This window comes from Artibeus jamaicensis, unplaced genomic scaffold, assembly GCF_021234435.1.
Source record: "Artibeus jamaicensis isolate MK-2021 breed Jamaican fruit bat unplaced genomic scaffold, CSHL_Jam_final contig_233, whole genome shotgun sequence".
Taxonomy (NCBI): Eukaryota; Metazoa; Chordata; class Mammalia; order Chiroptera; family Phyllostomidae; genus Artibeus; species Artibeus jamaicensis.
The window spans coordinates 39,440,398-39,459,819 of NW_026521486.1; the positions used below are offsets into that span (position 1 = coordinate 39,440,398).

The 19,422-nt window shown below is 38.5% G+C and overlaps 2 protein-coding genes across 11 annotated transcripts in view; one reads left to right on the top strand and one right to left on the bottom strand.

Annotated features, from left to right (window-relative positions):
* Positions 1 to 11,289, top strand: part of DNM1L (dynamin 1 like) — a 46,407-nt gene extending 35,118 nt beyond the window's left edge. For 2 of the 8 annotated variants that reach the window (XM_053661480.1, XM_053661482.1), the window contains 7 exons: positions 2,927 to 3,019; positions 5,375 to 5,431; positions 6,394 to 6,471; positions 8,486 to 8,662; positions 8,771 to 8,880; positions 9,013 to 9,172; positions 9,430 to 11,288. In XM_053661480.1, the coding sequence (XP_053517455.1) occupies positions 2,927 to 3,019; positions 5,375 to 5,431; positions 6,394 to 6,471; positions 8,486 to 8,662; positions 8,771 to 8,880; positions 9,013 to 9,172; positions 9,430 to 9,486 (732 nt within the window). In that variant the 3' untranslated portion in view covers positions 9,487 to 11,288. Of the gene's footprint in view, positions 1 to 2,926; positions 3,020 to 5,374; positions 5,432 to 6,393; positions 6,472 to 6,745; positions 6,779 to 8,485; positions 8,663 to 8,770; positions 8,881 to 9,012; positions 9,173 to 9,429 lie in introns of all 8 variants that reach the window. The other 6 variants (XM_053661483.1, XM_053661485.1, XM_053661484.1 and 3 more) reach the window with 4 other exon arrangements.
* YARS2 (tyrosyl-tRNA synthetase 2) overlaps positions 1 to 19,185 on the bottom strand; it is a 41,917-nt gene extending 22,732 nt beyond the window's left edge. For 2 of the 3 annotated variants that reach the window (XR_005081733.2, XM_037139728.2), the window contains exons 1-5: positions 18,399 to 19,185; positions 17,571 to 17,738; positions 16,070 to 16,225; positions 15,591 to 15,761; positions 12,660 to 12,760 (exon numbers count right to left, since the gene is read on the bottom strand). Coding sequence is in view for 2 of the 3 variants with exons in the window: in XM_037139728.2 (XP_036995623.2) it covers positions 12,667 to 12,760; positions 15,591 to 15,761; positions 16,070 to 16,225; positions 17,571 to 17,738; positions 18,399 to 19,180 (1,371 nt within the window). In the remaining variant the exon portion in view is untranslated. Of the gene's footprint in view, positions 1 to 12,659; positions 12,945 to 15,590; positions 15,762 to 16,069; positions 16,226 to 17,570; positions 17,739 to 18,398 lie in introns of those variants that run through there. The other variant, XM_037139726.2, reaches the window with a different exon arrangement.
* Positions 19,186 to 19,422: the final 237 nt, after the last annotated feature.

Consider the following 19,422-nt stretch of genomic DNA (forward strand, 5'->3'; position numbering starts at 1 on the left):
AAGGAAACTTTAATAATTCTGATACAAAATGTGTTTTTCTTCATATTTAATCATTGTTAGTCTGCAGCCACGGGTTTTCACGAGAAGGGAATTATTGAGGTTTGTGAATAGCTTTGCTGTTAATGTTGGAATGAACACTGATCTAATGGCAAATTAGTTTTATCTTCAGCCTCAGTAAGCTGAGCTTTATAGCAAGCTCTCATTTTAACTCTGATGTACATCAAGATAATTTGGCCATTTCTACAGTTTGTTTGATGACCTAATACTTTAATATCATGGTTTCTTACTTTTGTGTGTTGCTGCTGTCCTTAAAAATAAAAATGCTACAATTTATCATCATGTCTCTAATTGTTGGCTGAGGGTTTAAAATTTTTTTATTGATTACGATATTACAGTTTTCCCAATTCCCTCCACTTTATCCCCCTCCAGCATTCCCTCCACTTAGTTCATGTCCATGGGTTGTACATATAAGATCTTTGAGTCCTCTGTTTCCTATGCCATTTTTATCTCTCCCGGTCTATTTTATGCCTACTAATTATGTGCTTCTTCCCTGTACTTTTGCCCCCCTATTGCTCCCTTCCTCCTCTGAACTGAAATACCTCTGTGTGATGTCCATTTTCTTTGATTCTGTTCCTGTTCTGGTTGTTTGCTTAGTTTTTATTTTTGTTGTTTTTTTTTTAAAGTTCATTTGTTGGTAGTTGTGCGTTTGTTGTCATTTTACTATTCATATTTTTTATCTTCCTCTTCTTAGATAAGTCCCTTTAATACTTCATATAGTAATGGCTTGGTGGTGATGAACTCCTTTAACTTGACCTTATCTGGGAAGCACTTTATCTGTCCTTTCATTCTAAATGAAAGTTTTGCTGGATAGAGCAATCTTGGATGTAGGTCCTTGCCTTTCATGACTTTAAATACTTCTTTCCAGCTCCTTCTTGCCTGTAAGGTTTCTTTTGAGAAATCAGCTGGCAGTCTCATGGGCACTCCTTTGTAGGTAACTGTCTCCTTTCCTCTTGCTGCTTTTAAGATTCTTTATTTTTAATCTTAGATAACTTAATGATAATGTGCCTTGGTGTGTTCCTATTTGGGTCCAACTTCTTTAGGACTCTCTGGGCTTCCTGGACTTCCTGGAAGTCTATTTTCTTTGCCAGATTGGGGAAGTTTTCCTTCATTATTTGTTCAAATAAGTTTTCAGTTTCTTGCTGCTGTTCTTCTCCTCTGGCACCCCTATAATTTGGATATTGGAACATTTCAGGTTGTCCCAAGGGTTTGTAAGAGACTCTTCACTTTTTTGAATTCTTGTTTCTTCATTTTGTTCCAGTTGGATGTTTCTTTTGTTCAAAATTGTTGCTTTGATCCCTAGTTTCCTTCCTGTCACTGTTGGTTCCATGAATATTTTCACTTTGGGTATCCTTCATTTATCCTTCATTTGTTTTTTCATTTTTTGACTAAGCTCAATCAGTTCTGTGAGCATTTTGATTACCAGGGCTTTAAATTCTTCATCAGATAGATTGGCGATCTCCTCCCCTCTTAGCTCTCTTTCTGAGGCTTTACACTATTTTTAATTTGGGTCATATTTCTTTGTCTTGGCACAGCTTATAAGTTGTAAGGGATGGAGCCTTAGGTATTCACCTGGGTGGGGCAACCCTCCTTGCTGCGGCTGCACTGCCTGTGGGGGAGGGGCCAGAGAGGGAACAGTGTGGTCCACCTGCTCATCTCTAGCGTACTTCCTAAAGGATTGTCGCTTGAGACTGGGAGTTTCTCTCACTGCGGTGGCTGCCGTAGCCCACAGCCACCTGAGTCCCCTTAAGTCAGCCCCTCCCATGCAGCCCATTGAGCTCAGCAGCCAGCCGTCCCCATGGTCTGCCGAATTGCGGAGATTATTCTGAGTTGGCCCGCAGGGTCCGCCATCTTACCAATCTGGTTGCTTTGGTTGATTTTGTTCTTTAATTCCTTGGTTGTCAGAGTTCCATACAGTTTGATTTTCTGGCGCTTTTGGTTTATTGCTTTTAGATTGGTTATCCTCCTTTTGGTTATGTGAGGAAGCGAAGGGTTTCTACCTATGCCTCCGTCTTGGCCAGAACTCTGAGGTTTATTTTTTTGTTTTCCTGCATTTGGGTCCTTGGATCAGGATCCTGAGCCCCAGTGGAGGTTTATTAAGAGGACAAAACCTTCCTTGGAAGTAGAGGATGTTAAGTGCTGCTGCTTAGTTATTTCCCAAGCAGTCATGACCCTCCGATGCTCTCAGGGTGCACCTGCGCATGTCACAGAATTATCACTGACTTTCATTTGAACAGCTCCTTTTCATCTAGTTCTTGACCTTTTAGTGCTATTCTGATTTGTTATGAAGAAGTTACTTTAATCTCTACAATGTTGGTGAAATTAATTTCAGCTTTCCTTTTTGATTATTGTCCACTAGGGTTTTGAGCCACATGTAATATATAAACCAGGTACTTCATAATTAATGTTACTCCGTCATTACTTCAGATCTTTAAATCTGTCCTTCACCTAAAGTTATTGTCTTTATATTTGATTATGAGATGTTTTCTTAATGTTGAACCTGACCTAAAACTTTGACATGGAATAATGAATGATCTGAGGTTTTAATACCAGACTGGCAGTAGCTTTGGAACTTAGATTTGCTTAAGGTAGACAGGGTGGTAGATATTATCTACCACCTTAGTGTCATCTCCCCCCTTAGAAATGCAATCTCAGATGCTGACATAGAATAGTTCAAAAGATAGAGCAAATTATTATAGTATTTGGCATAAGATTTATCAGTTCGGGTATGATTGTCAGATATTTATTTAGGTATCAGTTTCCTGTAGTGTCTTATTTAGAATTACCTGATTAATAAGTTATATACATAATTTCCTAAAGTAAAATTTGGTTGATATATTTTTATAGCCTTATTTTACTTTTTTCCTAGGTCCATAACTTAGTGGCAATTGAACTGGCTTACATCAACACAAAACATCCAGACTTTGCTGATGCTTGTGGGCTAATGAACAATAATATAGAGGTAAATATAACTTAAATGACCTTTTTTGAGAGATGAAAATCTGTTACAACTCAGTTATATTAAATATATTAAGCATGGGATGACTATAAAACATACATGTACCTTATTATTGTCTGTTATATGCTAAGAAGTATGCCAATGGCATTATATTCTTAAATTTGATTCTCAAAACTACCTGGATGAATTTTCTGTTCATGAAACTGTAACTTAGACTCTGCTTATGAAACTGAGAGAATCTGGGATTCAGTTAGTATTGAAGGACTGCCTGGCTCCATTTCGGTAACTGTTGTTGCAGTTTATTCAGGTTGAAGTGCGTAAAACAGTGTTTAAAATTGTTTTCATTCAGCTCTGAAAGCTGTGAAGGAGACATTCTAAGAATTACCTACATTATAGTAAATTTGGAAAAGTAGAGTGCTCTTTTTACTGGGGTGGCTGCATTTCATGGGTCTTTTCTTCCCATTTGAGGTTAATGTTGCAAGTTTCATAAGATCTCAGATGGAGCCAAGGCTGGTGGATAGAGCAATTTATCTGATGCTTTTTTTTCTCTGCCACTTTTATCCAAGAACAGTACATTTTTCCGCTACTCCTTAATACAGTAGGACCTCAGAGTCCCCTTCTATATCAAATTTCCTCTTGTGCATATGGATGGAAAGAATATTGTAAACATGGAATTTGGGAACTGGAAGGGACCCTGGGTTATCGACCGCAGCCCTTTGGTTAACTAACAGATGAGGAACCTGAGACCCACAGACGGTAACAGCTGTTGCTTTAGTGCTTATTTTGCTGGGCACTGTTGGAAGAAACGAGCACCTTCTCTTTAACAGGTACAGGGAACTGTTTGTTAGCTACATGGCTGAAGTGACTCCTAATGTCAGAAAAAATCTAAAATGACTGAGTAAGACACTTAACACTGGGAAAGTAGACTAGCTAACAGTTACGTCAAAATTAGCATATAGACACTATATTAGGATAATGATGTACTTTTTGTAACATTGAGACCAACTTTATGGAAGAGTTGTGTCTGGAAGTTTTTGTAATTACCAATGAGGTCATTCATGATATGACTTTTCAGATCATTATTTTTCTACAGATGATATGTCTCTGGTTTTACTGACCCTGTGCCAAAGACCTTTATGTGAATATGCTCATGTAATCTTTACTCTACCCCGAGGAGGGTCGACAGTTGGTGGCCTGTGCAGTTAACAAAGCCAGGAAGCCAGGACTGCTGGGCTCCAGGGCCTGCTAAGGTCTTAACTGCTTGGTGACAGATTAGGGTGAGAAGTTCTGGGCTTTGGGTTGCCCTGTCTTTTGCTTGCGTCCCTCTTCAAAATGTACATTTTAACACATTAACTTTTTTTCTGAAAATAGTTAAAATCCATATCATCTGGTGTATTTTTTATCATCTTCCATGTTAAAAGTGAAAATCAAATTTTATTCAGAAAATTTTATTAACTACAAAACATCCTTGTGAAGCTTTATTAACTTAAAACTTTTTGCAAGTTTGAGAATATTCATGAAATGCTTTCTGCTTAGAAACAATTTTTAACTAAATGCTTTTTCTACTATAGTTGATGCTGCCTGAGAGTCATTATTAATACCTACGTGCTTATGTATTTTCGTAATCTTGCACCTCTCGTGGTGCTTGACATATGGTAGGTTATTCAGTACCTGTCAATTTGAATTTAACAGGGTTTCTGTAGCTACCTGTACTAGAGTTACTTTTGATAATATTAGCAAACTAGAAGAGTGGGCAGTTGGTTGGTTTGTTAAATTAGCCAGGTTACAGAAAGGACTATCAGTTTTCAATACTACATTTGTATCCTGGAGATGGTTTAGGGCATAGAAAATGGAACAATCTTATGGCATGATCTTCACCACAGATATTTCTAAAACTTAACAGTTGTTTGTGTGTGGGAATGGTGACTGTTACACAAAGGTGTCTAAGTAGGAGTGGTTTTTAAAGGCTTTGCTTATTTTCCGTGATCTGTGCACTTTAAATTCTGCATAGTATGCTATAGACACCTTTATGTAGGGAGAGTTTAAATCAGTGGTTCTTGAAGGGAAAGACCATCATGAGATTCAGCCCATGGCCCCTCGTTTCAGAATCCCTGGTAAGGGGAGCCACTGTTACTAACAGTTGCATTGTATCCCTCCAGTGTGTTGGGACAGGAAAAAAGATTGAGAAGCATTGGGTTACATGGTTTGTTTTAAAATCTAATTATGGCATGAGTTCCAACAGTGACAGGACATACTGTACGTTTTCCCCAGTCTTCAAGTAAGCAGAATATTTTTTAGGCGGCTTGTATCTCAGTGCTCTGATGTTCACTTGTGTTTTTGCTTGGTTGTGTTTTACAGGAACAAAGGAGAAATAGGCTAGCAAGAGAATTACCTTCAGCTGTATCACGAGACAAGGTAAAAAAAACGATGTTTTTAAAGCATTCTCTCACTAAACAAAGATGGATTGCTAAGCCTTAGAGTATTACTCTTAGGAGTAACTTTTATTCTTTTCTCCCTTTAATATTCTATTGGGGCTATTTCCTTGTTTGAGTAAAGGTATGCAAATATAAAAATAGGCTTTGAGTAATTAAAGATAATTGGTATAGTTTACAAAGAAGAGGCTGTAAAGAGGGGAGGAGGGTTGGGGAGCTGGGTGAAAAAGGTGAAGGGATTATGAAGTACAAATTGGTAGTTACAAAATAGTCACAAGGATGTGAAGTGTAGCAAAGGGAATACAGCCAGTAATACTGTAATTACGGATGGTGCCAGGTGGGTACTGGAAATATCAGGAGTGGCGGGTAACACTTTGTTAAGTATATAATTGACCCTATGTTGTACACCTGAAACTAATACAATATTGAATGCAAAGTGCAACTGAAAGATTAAAAATTAAAGATAATAGTATTTTTAATGCATACAGGTAGATTTTAAGTGTCCAGCCTTATTTTTTATAAAATTCAGCAACTTTATCAATTTTGTAAACGACTGACTTTATTATATAACAAGAGGCTGTTTTGGAGAGGGAGGGAGAATAGCAGTGTGCACATAGCAGGTTTATAATACCTGTAATAGCTGCACACGTTGTCTCTGTGATTAAAAACCCATTGCCTCGAATTCTTTACCAGAAGAGATTCTAAAAGTAAAAATGAAGTTTTGGGGTTTGGATTTCCTTAGATACCCATCTGAAGAAAGCCTTCGACAAAGGTGGCGTTAGTATAGGAAACAAGGCAGCCTGAACATTAATTTTATGTCCCGTGATTACTTTTGTTTTTCATGTTACTTCACTATGATACAGAGGGAAAAATTCACATTTATAGTATGTTTCTGAATGCATTTTGGCATCCTTGATTTTTTTCCCCTGCATTTTTTGCCTTTAGTCTTCTAAAGTTCCAAGTGCTTTGGCACCTGCCTCCCAGGAGCCCTCCCCTGCTGCTTCTGCTGAGGCTGATGGCAAGGTCTGTTCTGATTCTTAATCTAAGCCTGCATGCCTAGGTGTTTGGTGCTCCGTGATCATCTGGAAACAATATGCGGAATAGCAGAATATCAATATGGGCTACATATAACAGTGTGTACTTATACATTTTTCTTGACATGCTTTTGCTTACAATATAAAAGATGCACTTAGAAAAAGAAGTTAAAGAGGAAATTATTCTGCAGTTTTTGAATTTCAAGCCATTGATACTGAAATTTTGCTTTTTAAACCGCATGTTTTAACATATCTTTTAACAGTTAATTCAGGACAGCAGAAGAGAAACTAAAAATGTGAGTCTCGTTTCAGAATGGCAATGTCAGTACCTTTGGTTCTCACTGAGACACTGTTTTCAAAACCATTCAAGAACGTGTCTGTACAGTGGTATCTGACTCCTTGTCTCTGTTGTGTTTTTAATGTTTGTGCTCTAACTAACCCCTGTATGAAGGCATTAATTCTAGTTTTAGCATTGTTTTACCTAGTAATAGGCCTTCCCACTGTTTTCTGTTACATTCAAGAATAGTCACAAATTTAGTATTTTGGTAGGGAATTAAGATTACAGACGGAAACTGTACTTTTGGACATTTCCTCTGTAAAGGTTCTGAGATCTGTCTGTCCAGTACTAATGGATACTCCCCTCAGGCTTCTCTCTTCTGCTTCCATTCAGTTTGCACTTGTCACTCTGTATGTGTGTAGCTTAACGTGAGCCTCAATAGCTTACGCACATTAATGCAAATGGAGGCTGTGAGAATTTGGGACTATTGTTAATTCTTGATAACCTTTTCAGGGGAAAATAATCCGTAAATTTTTCAGACCTATTCTTTTGGTTTTTCTGCCATTCGATTTAGCTCCTTTCCTTATTGTCCAGATTTAAAGTTCTGAACCTTGAACAAAATCTGATACATGTCTTACCTTCTCTCAGCCCACTGTGCTCAGATTTTAAGAGAACCATTTAAATAGTTGCTTCAGTGTTTTCACTCATGGCTTCACCCTGCATTTGCTTACTTTCCTTAAGACTTCATGTTATGTTATTCATGTGAGTTACCAGGCATTTAAAAATTAATGTGTAAATATACTGCCTATATTTAGGTAAAGCTCATCTTAACTAGCAAATTGAGGCCAGAATGATACCAAAAAATGACATTTTTAAACAACTGACATGATACTGTTCTGTGAAGTTTATGTAAGCCATTTTCATTTCTACCCATAAATTTTAGATGTGCTGTTTATCCATTTTAGAGTATAAGATCTTAAAGAGCATCTGGTCTCTTAAATGTTGATGAATTACTGTTTTCTCATTATCCTGGCTTCCCCCCACTCCCAAAGAAATCAAGACTACTAGATATCTTAAAAAAGGAGATGAAAAAGCAGTCTGATTAGTGGTAGCACTAGATTTCTCCAAGCAGATGGTTTCTCTAGAGATATTGAGGGAACTTGGGTTTATTTCACATTTTAGGCAGTTTAAAGTCACCATCAGCCTAAATATCATGAGTATATATATTTTTATTTCTTTTATTGAAAAGTTTTTTACCCTATGATTTTTTTTTTACTAAATGTAAAGTAACTTGAGTTCATAGAACTGTTGGCGACATTATAGTTCAACAGTGTTTAAGGTTACTTTGAAGAATTTAAGATGAGCGGTAGTTCTGTTTTTCCTTGTGCTTGTAATGAGGAATCTCATTTTTAAGGGCATCTTATACTTTTTCTACAATCTAGTGTTAGAGGGTTTGGAAAAAAGGAAAAACTTTGAAAAGCAGCAAATATTAAAGAAGAAAGGAAATAAATAATATTGGTGGAGGCCTCACAAACATTTTATAGTAGAATCTTTTAACTTAGTTAGCCCAGGGTTGCAGCTGTACATGCCACCCCATCTCTTTCCCTGTCACAACTCCTGCTGGGTACTAGATGTTCTCCTTAACCTCTGTCAAAAGAAACTTTATGTCTAGTTAGATTTGGTATGGTTGATAGAGATTTTGGAACATCTGGTTTTTGTTTTTCAGGTTGCATCTGGAGGTGGTGGGGTTGGAGATGCTGTTCAAGAACCAACAACAGGCAACTGGAGAGGAATGCTGAAAACTTCAAAAGCAGAAGAGTTATTAGCCGAGGAAAAGTCAAAACCAATCCCAATTATGCCAGCCAGCCCACAAAAAGGCCACGCTGTGAATCTACTGGATGTGGTAAGCCATGAGGATTTGGCTGAGGACTAGTAAAGACAACCAAAGTACTAGGAAAACACTACAAAAGATGAACTAAAAAGTAATATTTTCCCCCCTCACTCTACTTAGCCAGTTCCTGTTGCACGAAAACTATCTGCCCGTGAGCAGCGAGATTGTGAGGTTATTGAACGACTCATCAAATCATATTTTCTTATTGTCAGAAAGAATATTCAAGACAGGTTAGTGATACAAAATAAAAATCAGACTATGATAGTGCTGGATGATTCTAAAATCTGCTTTGAAGTAGCATTTTTAAAACTTTAGGTTTTTATTTTAAAGCAAATGGATCATCTTATTGTTTTGTTTTGCAGTGTGCCAAAGGCAGTAATGCATTTTTTGGTTAATCACGTCAAAGACACTCTTCAGAGTGAGTTAGTAGGACAACTGTATAAGTCATCCTTGTTGGACGACCTTCTGACTGAATCTGAGGACATGGCACAGCGCAGGAAAGAAGCAGCTGATATGCTAAAGGTATTGTTATTTAAAAAAATTTTTCACATTTGGGTTGTAGATATAAACATCTGTATTTTTAAAATACACTCTAATCTTTGGATACAGCTATAGTCTTCATATGATGGTTAATCTTTTTTTCTGTTTGTATTTTACTAGATTCAGGATAGATAATGGTTAGTATAAATCAATCATATACTAAAGAAGAGAGATTACCCCACATATTCAGATTCTTTAATATTATAAATATGAATTTATGATTTTTATATTTAATGCAGGCATTACAAGGCGCAGGTCAAATTATTGCTGAAATCCGAGAGACTCATCTTTGGTGAAGAGAACTACGTAACACCAAGACTTTGTTGAGTTGAAAGTTGCTAGTTACTGCCTACTTGAGTAGATTTTTATTTATGAACTCCTGTGTATTCCAATGGTATGAATCTGCTCACATGAAGACTGGCTATAAACTGAAAACTGTACTGTGTATTACAGAATGAATTACACATTTAATCCAAATAATAAATGGCCATTTCTAAAGTTTTCCAGTATATATAAAATATATCAAGTCTGTCTTATGACAGTTCTGTTTGAACTTAAAAAGAAATGTTAGTGTTCTTGTTGTACAAGCAGTCTGCCTGTGGATGAGATGACCTGTGTGACCTGTTAGTCTTCGAGCTGCTGCTATAGTCCTTCGAGAAGAACGCACCGAGACACTTCATACAGCTGTACTGCATGCACTGGGTAAACTGGCCTGGCTTTGAAAGATTGGGGTCAACGAGTTACTCACATAATCACTATATTCCACCTGTCCTTGGATTTAGTTTTGTCTCTGCAAACTTTGATGTGTTAGTAAGAAAGCTGGATACACAAGAGGATCTGTAACTATGACAATGATGCAGTGTGCACACTGTGTAGCTACACAGCCCTACCACGCCTGGGTCCACATTACCCCAGTGCATTAAAACATATTTGATTCTTAAACCTGAAGGCATGAATTACATTTTTCTGTATTAAAAATAATCATCTAGACTTGATCATCTAGTAATACTTGGTGATGACTAGTTCCTTTGGTTTTTAGAGATTCTAAGAGAAATTCCCCTTGGTTTTCAAGTGTAGTAGTAGTTCAGGAACATCTTTGAATTTTGGAGCACTCACACCATGCTCCAAGATTCACTTGGAGGTGGGACTTACACTTCTATTAACTGTATCTTTTCTCTTTTACATATTAGTTGGTAATAGTTCCTTTTGCTTCACACCAGTAAAATACATTAGACTAGAGATGTGAAGTTATGGTGGAGCCTTAATTTAACAAAAAGTCATACAGGCACACACTCCTAATGGCTTATAGACTACTAAATTGCATTCTGGGGTTTGGGGCCGAGGTTTAGAACAATATATATTCAATTAAAATTCCTCAGGTGATTCTTGATATATGTTACAAATTTTAAGATAAGGGTCAAAATCCTTAAGGAATCTAGTTCTGTCACTAGCCAGTAACATTAAGTAAACTGTATACTGCAGATACTAAATTTTCTTTTTAAGTTACATCAATTACTGGCAATATGAATATTGGCAATGAATATTGGAATATTACTGGCAAAGACTACTGGCAATATGAATATACCTGTTAACTTTAGGTTATGGTACCCATGTACTAAGGAACAACAGGCTTACCAACTGATCTCAAACATAAAAAACTGGATTCAGTCTGATATGACACGGTACTCTGAATTGGTTAGTAAGTAGCACACTTTGCCATCATTAAATGTCAACTTTGAAATTATAGCCACCCATGATTTACTTATTTTAAACAGATCAGATGACTACTATTTTAGCCTTTTGAATTTATAGGGGGGAAAATGCACCCTTTAATGCACCTTTCTCCAACATATCAAATAGATTTCCAATCAAATGTTACCTTTAAAGATAATGTACTTTCTGGCACTACATACCCTGTACAAAGAAAAACGGGCAAGAAAGGTATGGAAAGAATACCTTTCTTGGCCCTTCAACTGAGTGAAGTTCTGAAATGTGGAGATGATCTATGACATTTAAAATGGATACTTGTATGTTCTTGCTGTGTAAATAAAATCGCTGGTATGAAATGACATTAAAGTTGATCAGTAAATGAATTCTTCCTAACTTTAGTCCCAGAAAAAGGTTCAAATTCTATCTTTTTAACATACAGGTTTAATAGTTTATATTGTATAAAAGTTTGATGACTTTCTTATTAGACTCTTTAACAATTCACTGAAGTACTGTATTTTGCTGTGTATAATGTGCAGTTTTTGAAGGAAAGATAAGAATGCACAGCATTATACCCGTTATTCATGGGCATAACGATTTCGTAACATGGGAATAATCCATGTATAATGTGCACAAAAGTGTGGGTGTGCATTGTACATGGGTGTATGTTATACATGGCAAAATACAGCATTATTACAGGTCCGTTTTTGCATGTGAAGACAGTGACTTGCTCCAAGTAATCCAGGTAGCAAATGCTAGAACTTGAACATTAAAGCCATGCTCTGCCACCTGTAAGGTTTTCTAGGAGAAATTTTATTGCGAATCATTTGTTGTCAGCCTTTCCTTGATCCTCAGGGAAATCGGGTGCTATTACCTTGATTTTTCATGTGGCAACAGTTCTGGAGATTTAACTTTACGAATGTCTTAACCAAGGAACTTAACCAAGTCTTGATAACCAAAACCTTTATTTTTTTTCCCAAATCCTTTAAATTTGACCTGAAAACTTCCCTTACCAGGGTACCTTTTGATATGCTCATGTAATTGGAGAGTTGGTAACATAATGGCCTCTCTTACTTGTTTGGTTACTTAAGTTTTCGGTTTATCTCAAGTTGCAATCTGCTTGGGGAAAAGAAGTTGAAATTTAAAACTAATTTAATTTAAAAGTTTCCAAATGTATAAAATATCACTACCTTTGTAATCTGGGAAAAAAAAAAGGTTGTGTAAATTTAGTTACACTGAAACACAGGTAAGGGAGTGCAAACTGAATCAGAAACTTTCTGAAAAGTCAATGACTGACTTTAATCTTTTCTTCAAAAAGAAACTACTTCTATTGTAGTTTCTCATTCCAGTTGTGTCTTTATGTAGCTATTCTCCTTTATAAAGAGAGCTCTATTTGCTTCCTAAACAACAACAAAAATCAGTTTCCAATACTGGATTTCGCATTTCTAAGCTAGAGGCACTGCTGGTTTTAGAACAATGTAGACACTAGCGAGATGGATCAGACGTATACTTGATATATTAGTACCTGCAATTCCACATTCTACCTTTTTCATTGTTCCTCTTCATGTCCAAAAAGGAGAGCAAGTAGGATAGGATTGGAAAGACAGCATTTACTTTTTTCATGATGTATAATTTTTAAAACAGACTGACCCTGGAAATCAGTTTTTGATAGTAGTCCTAAATGTTTAAAGATCAAGCAATAAAATATGCTATCATTACATAAACTTAATGACCAACCTATGTAAATAAAGAAATTACTCACAGTGAGGCTAGAGTATACTCCATTCTCTTGATTTGCATAAGTGAAGGTATAAGGTCTGGAGCCAACCTTTCCCATGTCTTGAGAATGAATGACGGATCAGTCTGAATCAACAGAAGAATGTTTCATCATAGCTGAAGCCATTTTATAATGTAGAAATTCCGTTTTCCTATTTTAAGTAACGAAAGTCCATTCTTAAGAATATGTTGTCCAACAACTAAAACGCTCTCAGGGTTCGTTACTTGTCTGTGATTTATACTGACTCCGCCTTCTGTTATCATCCGATACCTAAAAGTAGAAACGTTTAGTAACTACATAAATCCAGTCACTGTTGATCTCTTCCTACAATAAGATACATCATTACTATATTTCATTTAAATTTCAGAGGTTCTCCAGTTGAAACCTATAGCACTAAACCTGTCTTCACATTTACTAGCTGTCTCCCTTTAATGCTCTTCTAAAGAACAACTTTAAGGCATAATAGGTTTCTTGGTTGGTGGAAAAAAGAGCTGGGATATCTGTCAGCTCTTGATAGAACTGTTCAGGGGATAGTGGTTTAAAAATGAAGTGAATTGGAATAACGGAGGACCATTTATTTTCTGGAGGGTAAAATCACAGAAAAGGAAATTCCAGGACAGTGCTGCTTTTAATGATCCACCCATAAGATACAAGTCACAACTACAAGTCCTCATTGATACGTTCCTGGAAACTACGAATTTAAGTGAATCAACATGTAACAAAACCAATTTTACCAGAGTTCCTGTGGCACATTTCTGGTCACTTCTAAATAAAGAACCCAAACACTACTATGGAATAAATGTGAACTACACATTTAAGATCAGTTAAAACAAGATGATGATTTTTCCAACCTACTAATTCCAGCTGTGTGGCTGGAGCTTTTCCCAGTAATGCAGAGTACAAGGCAGGCACCCACCCTGGACAGGGTGCTGGTCCACTGCAGGGCACACGCCCACTCACACCACACACACACTCACTCAGACTGTGACCAGGTAGACACTCTAGTTCACCTAATGTGCACGTCCTTTGGGACGAGGGAGGAAATGAGAGAACCTGGAGAAAACCCACAGAGGCATTGGGGGAATATGCAAACTCCCCACAGTGGCCCTGGCTGGAAATGTTTTTTTCCTCACGAACATTACAACGAAATGACATTATCTGAAGATCTGCTGTTACACTGTTATCTACAGAAATCTTTAGGAAACTTGCTTATGAAACTGGAAAATCCTTTCACTTACATTCTAAGTCTATGCAAAGAAGGGCAAACTGGTAAAATACAAGAAAGCAAAATTTTTAGCTAATTTCAGAAATGGAAAATCAATCACTGATCTAATAAATTCTAGATCACTAACAAAAGTTTTTGATGGCCTATGTAAATAGGTTTTATTCAAGTTATCAAATTCATTCCGCAAGCATTTACAGAGCCCTTACTATGCATTTAATCTAACTAGAGCCAGACAAGTGAACAGTTATGACAAACGTATTCAGTTCTGTGAAGAGCTATGAGAGGCTGCTCTAGGAGCACACTGGGCAGGTGGGGGGAGGGAGGGGTAGAAAGTAGGGACTGGAGATTTTCTTAAAAGAAGAGGCACTGAAACTGGGAGAGTGAGTCGCAGTTATTCCCACAAGCAGGAAGTGGGAACAACGGGAGCAGCTAGAAGTGGGTGAGATTTCAGGAGAAAGCTGGAGCACAAGAGGCCTTTCCGTCTGCAAGGCAAAGGTTGGTTTTCTCCTATGTTACCAAATAAAATTAAGAAATGACTACCAGACATAGTTTTAGTTCATCAGTAAAAGATCTGATACTTAAGGACAGACTTGTTCCTCTTAGGAAGTGTTATTTTAGGCTGTTTGCTATAGTTTCCAGATGACATTCTACATTTCGTTTAAATGCATAAACCAACCTTACCAGCTTACGCAATCTAAAAAATGCCAGTAGTACTGATAACTCTGGCTAAATCAGATGCAGTGTCATCTTAAGTAGCAGTAAACTTTGGTATTAGTAAATAAACCACTAGAACAATTCAGAAGGGAAGAAAAATTTTTTAAACTTCTACAGTGAGGAAAATTCTTAGGATCACTGACTCACTGTGGGGAAGTGCATGATAACACCCTCAATTTGGTGAAAATTATGTAAACTAGCATATTAGGAAATCAATAAAGTGCTGTGGACAGAGGCAAACCAAAAGCAATTGGAAAGAAAACCAAAACTACAATGGAACATGTCTTTCCTAATCATGAGCACACCCTGGTAACTGACTCATACAAGAACTGTGGATGAGGGGCCGAGTGCCTTCTGGCTCACTAATGCTTCCCACTGTTTCATTATAAATGGATAAGTGCCAAATACAATGCAATAATATCACACACCTGAAGAATTTAGATAGTCTGCCTGCTTCCTGAATAAGAAAATTCACAAGAGAAATAACTGTACACAGCGTGTAGTAATAGTCTTAAGAAGTTATGTTGTATGCTTACTTCATTTTTAGAAATTCAGCTAATATTTTAAACAGGTTGGACAACCCCTCAGCTCCCCCGCAAAATGAGGATAAGAACTGCATATAAGCGAGTTCCTGTGACTCTACTCAGGGCCTCTGTTCCTGTGATCTCCCCAAACTGTGACCAGGCCTGAGCTGACTGACCCCGGTATATTTATTAAATATACTGACCCCTTACATGCAAGCCTTTTCTAATGTTGAAGGAAAAACTGGGTTAGATTTAATAAGACTTCATAGAAAATTTAAGCTATTTTCAGCAATAAGTAATCTCACTTTTCACTTTATGCTCAGACTAACCTAACTTCTGAGAGGACTGAGACGCCATTAAAGCACTCTTAGGAAACCACCATCTTAGGAAATTGCTGTGAATTGTAACATTTAATACTGAATTAACTGTGAATCTAAAGTTACATAATCTTACCCCCGGGGACCATCTGGAATGGCATTTGCTTTTCGACATGTATCTAGGACGCTTGTTCCAGGGTCAAGAACTAATTCAGAAAAGGAAGCTTCTTTAAACAACTCTTTTAACTCTTCATCAGACATGACCTCCAGTGCATCTATGCTGCTATGATAAAGGGCTTGTGTACACCTGCAAAACAGTGTGAGAAAAACACGAGTGCTTGCTTATTCAGTACATGTCAGTAACCAATTACAAAGTGTCCAGTATGTTCTAGACAAAAAGTTTCTGAAACAGCTACATTCATCTTGTATAATTTATAAATTTAATTCAGGGTCCTCTTTCCTTACGGTAGAGAGGGGCCATTTTCAAGCAATTTAGGCATACACCAACAGTCCTTGTTAGTGGTAAAAGACAACTCTAAAGCAGTGTGGCTCTAAATTTTCTCAAGTCTATCAACTAAATAACTTCACCAAGTGTCAATTATTTGACAAGGCCACCTTTTAGCGGAATCCAGCCCTTCCTGTCCATGAACGAGCTTTGTGACCTCTGCAGCCAATCTCTTCTGAGGACCCCGCTTCTCTGGCTCTTTGACGTGCTGCTGCATGATGTGCTCAATCTCGGGGAGCGGTAGAAAAGTGAAGAGCTTCAGGTACCTCCAGGATGGAAAATAAAGAGTGACTTGTATCACATGCCTAATTTTTATCTCCCACTTCCTTTACTTTTAAATTTATTTTTGTGAAACATAACAAATATGCAGAAACATACCACATGTAAGACAACAAACATGCCATCCAAACTGAAGATGTTACTGCTTTGCTGTCCCTGTTTCAGATCTTTTAAAAGTCACAAAAGGCCTCGGGCCCATCATATTCTCCTTCCCCTCAGAGATAAGCACACTCCCTCCCTGTCTCTCTACCAGTGACCTTGCTGTGTGGCCATCCAGGACATATGGATAATAAATCTTGTTTTTCAAAATTTTCTGATGGTTGTTGCTTGCTAAGGTGTGTCTGGGATCACAGTAAGAACTACAGAGGCCAGTCCAGCCACAACGTTAGCTCTGGTCGAGCAATGTCTGTGGAGCTCCCCACAAACAGTATGGGCCCGGGTGAACTGCTCACTCATTTCTAGACAGCAGCATCGCTATCAAGAGGCTGAGACCCATACCACAGTACGTTTACTTTCAACAACATTTGGTATTGCCAATTCTGTTTAGTCATTCTGCCAGGTATAAAAATGGCATTTTATTGTGCCTTTATCTTATATTTTTCTTCTTAATTGAGTAATCTCTTCCCTTGTTTTTGGCCTTTCAGATAGTGAAGTGCCTGTTCAAGTCTCTTCTCAATTTTCTACAGGGCTGTCAGTCTTTTTCTCCTTGGCTTACAGAAATTCCTTATATTAATTTGAATATAAACTCTTTATCAATTAGTTACATGTATTGAAAATATATTCTCTCACCTTTTTTTTTTTAAAGTCAGAATTTTTTTTTAATTTTTATTTATTTATTTATCTTTAGAGGGGAAGGGAAGGAGAGAGGGAGAGAAACATCAATGTATGGTTGCCTTTTGTGCGTCCCCCTGATGGGAACTGGCCTGCAGGGAACTGGCCTGCAACCCTGGTATGTGCCCTGACTGGGATTTGAACTGCGATTATCTGGTTCGCAGGCCCGCGCTCAATCCACTGAGCTACACCAGCCAGGGCTCTCTCACCTTTAAAGATGAACATTTGAGGAACAGCAGATCTTAATTTTAAGTCAGTCTCATTTATCAGTCTTTTTCTGTGTCCCATATTTAAGAATCTTTTCCTATCCCAGTCATGAAAATAGTTTCCTATTTATTTTCTAAAAGCTTGTCTTTTGTATAGATTTAGGTTAATGTCTTAAATAGAATCTAAGTTTAAGAAACTCAAAACACTATGAAGTGTACAGAGATATGGAGAGGTTCAATAATAAAACATGAGCTTATGAACTTAATTTTCCTCAGCACAGTATTAAGAACTCACCTTTCTACTGAATGATCAGGCTGCCTGACAAAGAACTGATACAATTCAAATGGAGATGTGTTATCTCTGTTTAGCCAAACAGCATTGCCAGCAGACTTTCCCAGTTTTGCTCCAGTTGTACTTGTAATTAGAGGAAGAGTGATTCCAAATACATCTTCTCCAGTCAACCTATGAATGAAGAAAAACTTCATTATGTATTTCAAGCACAGGTGGTGGTAGCTTCTACTCACTCTTCAAAGTTAAGGCGGTCTCTTGCTCTCCTCAACTTCTGTGACTTCCTACACCTGATTCTTGTCCCTATTACTGCTTCCAACAGCATTCACTCTATTTTGGCATTTGTCATTCTGAACTGCAATTAAACCAGTGACTCTGGGCAAGCCAAGGAGAACTGCGGTTTAACTAAGGCCTAGAAATGTTTAAAGGCTGGGTGGTTGAGAGAGACCCAGGTACATGGGGAATCAGGTAGACACTAAAAAGATAACTTAAAGGGATTAAATAAATGAGTACCACATCAGCTAGCCTTGTGGTTCATCCCTCTCAAGAAGATGCCATTAAAACCTGTTATTTGCCAAATATTTGGAGAAAAATTTTTGAGATGCCATTTCCTGCAGATCTCTGGAATACGTTTCATACCTAACACTTTAATTCAGCCTTTTACTTCTAATTAGCCAGTTATAATATTAACACCATTACGGTCCCTTAATAGGGATAAAACCAAGAAGGGCTTGAACGATGAACGTCATTTCACAGTCCTAAAAGTGCATCACCAGCTAGTCCGTGCGTAAATTATTTGGTCCCAGGATGTCTCCTGGATTTAAAGACGCTTACTTGTTGATGAACTCGTATCCCGACATGATGTTGCCCAGCTGATCAGATCCACCCAGCTGAACCCGGCATCCATAACGCTGGAACAGGTAGTAGAAATCATAAGCCTGGAGCACCTGGTATAAGAACTCGCACAAGCTCATGCCCTCCGGGCTCTTAAGCCGAGTCTGGACGCTCAGCCGGCTTAGCAGCGTGCCCATGCGGAAGTGGCCCCCCACTGCTGCTACGAAGTCCACGAGGTGCTGCTCCTGGTACCAGGACGAGTTGTCCAGCACAGTGAAGCTGCCCCATTTACGCCCATTAGTGAAGAGCTGCTGGTGATTCGCTGCCAGAGTCTCGAGCCCTAGGCGTAGGGCGTGCGCATTGCTCCTCACGCGCTCTGCGTCCAGCGCCTCGCGCTCCTTCGTGCGGCCGCTCGGGTCTCCCAGGCGTGCCGTAGCACCTCCCACTAGCGCGATCACGTTGTGGCCGGCTCTTTGGAAGTGAAACAGGCCCAGCAGCGCTAGCAGGTGCCCCACATGAAGCGAGTCCGCCGTGGGGTCGAAACCGCAGTAGATGGTCTGGGGAAAGTTGGCCGCCCTGCCACCATCGAAGAGCTCTGGGAGTTCTATCTTCGTACCTCTCTCGGGGAAGAACTCCTTGAACAAACCCCGAGCCTTCTGCACCGCCAGCAACCCCTTAACGCCCGAGTGGGCCTCACGCAGCCCCAGGGGCAAGGCTTCCAACGGGCCTGGGGTGCAGAACCGCCGACTCCGAGAAACACACCGCAACATGGGCGCCGCCATCTTGATGGCGGCCCGAAAGGAATGCTGGGATATTTGTCACGCCGTTTAGCGTAGGCATCCTACAAATTGGTTCCGAATTAGCCTCAATGTTTTGGTGCGCATACCCGGGTAGAGCGGGCGGTTACTTAGTTACGGAGCTGGCGTTCTAGGCAGTAATTGGAGCTCTGCTGCCCAAGGAAGGATTTTGCTTCCTGTCCACTCACTTTAAACTAACATTTAATTTTTATCTGTAATGTAGGTGT